The 1,363-nt window shown below is 30.3% G+C and overlaps 1 protein-coding gene and 1 long non-coding RNA gene across 2 annotated transcripts; one reads left to right on the top strand and one right to left on the bottom strand.

The window, feature by feature from the left end:
* The first annotated feature begins 28 nt into the window (after positions 1 to 28).
* LOC105458267 lies at positions 29 to 565 on the top strand. Its single transcript, XM_011703439.1, has 2 exons — positions 29 to 250; positions 343 to 565. Exons 1-2 carry the CDS (start codon positions 57 to 59, stop codon positions 551 to 553), a joined length of 405 nt encoding a protein of 134 aa, XP_011701741.1. The 5' UTR covers positions 29 to 56; the 3' UTR covers positions 554 to 565.
* Positions 295 to 949, bottom strand: LOC105458265. Its single transcript, XR_975517.1, has 2 exons — positions 787 to 949; positions 295 to 713 (listed from the first exon to the last, which is right to left on the bottom strand). It is a non-coding gene; the product is annotated as an uncharacterized LOC105458265 (long non-coding RNA).
* Positions 950 to 1,363: the final 414 nt, after the last annotated feature.

Here is a 1,363-nt window from a genome sequence, read left to right on the forward strand (position 1 = left end):
TAACGTATTGTAAACGATATAGCGGTCTAAGCTCACCCTTCGGCCGAGGAGACAGAATGGCTGGATTTTTCTTAGACAATATCGATAACGACGATTTATCCACATACATCCCTGTCACTTTTCATTACAACGAGGGAATATGCGGGTTACGCGGAGTGTTCGGTTCGAACGATGTTATCCTTAACGGCCAAATCCTCTACAATCTGATTGTGCGCACTCTAAACGTTTCTGCTGCGATAGAGTATCCCAGGTATATAAAAAAAATTTAATAATCTCAAATAAATAGATAAGAAGTATAAGATATATTGACGACGTATAAATTTATTTATTTATTTTTTGTAGGTACTATTTCGCCTCCGACGGTATGGTGATTGAAAATAATGAAAGACATTCGATGGAGGCTGCCTTGCAGGCTCGGCTGTACTCCGTCATATCGTCATTATCTCATGACGGTACCTCGTCCGTGGGAAGCGTAAATGCAATTGTTAAAAGGAAGGATTCGCTATCGAGCCATTCGGACAGTCGTGGAAATGGAATTGCGTCACGATTTTAAGCCATATACGCCTTGTTTCGTAGAAGCGTATACATAAAATATCAACGAGAATAATCTCTTGGAGATTACATGATGCTGTGATATTAGAGGATGTCAGATACGCAGACTCACTCAACGTGTGAACGCGCAGTGTTTTTTTTTTTGTAGAAAACTGGCTGGACTGTAAATATCATAGATTTAATATTTAAAATATTTGATCTTATACTGTTTCACATGCATTAATATGTACATACAGATATTTTTACATACTGATGCAAAACTGTGGAATGAACTTTGGGTCAGTTTGCGTGTATAAGGAACAGCTCTCTTCCATACGTTGCTTCGAATTTTCTTAAAATATAAGAGAATAAATAAGAAATTTTAACTCTGCCAAGGATCGAGCAACGTGAAATCACAAGATCATAATATTATAAAAACTTAAAATATTTAATGTCAAATAAAACACATAAATTGTGTTTAAATATTTTAAATTTTTATAATTATAAAAATTTGAAATTACAAGATCATAATATTATAAAAACTTAAAATATTTAATGTTAAATAAAACACATAAATAGTGTTTAAATATTTTAAATTTTTATAATTATAAAAATTTTAAATATTTAATGTAAAATTTAAAATATTTAAACACAATTAATGTGTTTTATTTGACATTAAATGTCAAATTGTGTTTAAATATTTTAAATTTTACATTAAATATTTAAAATTTTTATAATTATAAAAATTTAAAATATTTAAACAATTTATGTGTTTTATTTGACATTAAATATTTTAAGTCTGTCTCTTATACACATCTCTGAGCGGGCTGGC

This window comes from Wasmannia auropunctata, unplaced genomic scaffold, assembly GCF_000956235.1.
Source record: "Wasmannia auropunctata unplaced genomic scaffold, wasmannia.A_1.0 LD334564.1, whole genome shotgun sequence".
NCBI lineage: Eukaryota > Metazoa > Arthropoda > Insecta > Hymenoptera > Formicidae > Wasmannia > Wasmannia auropunctata.

Excerpts from the sequence above, each read along its gene's own strand:
- LOC105458267 (XM_011703439.1), top strand. The coding sequence starts at position 57 with ATGGCTGGATTTTTCTTAGACAATATCGATAACGACGATTTATCCACA. Across the intron at positions 251-342 it reads GCTGCGATAGAGTATCCCAG|GTACTATTTCGCCTCCGACG; the intron begins GTATATAAAAAA and ends TATTTTTTGTAG.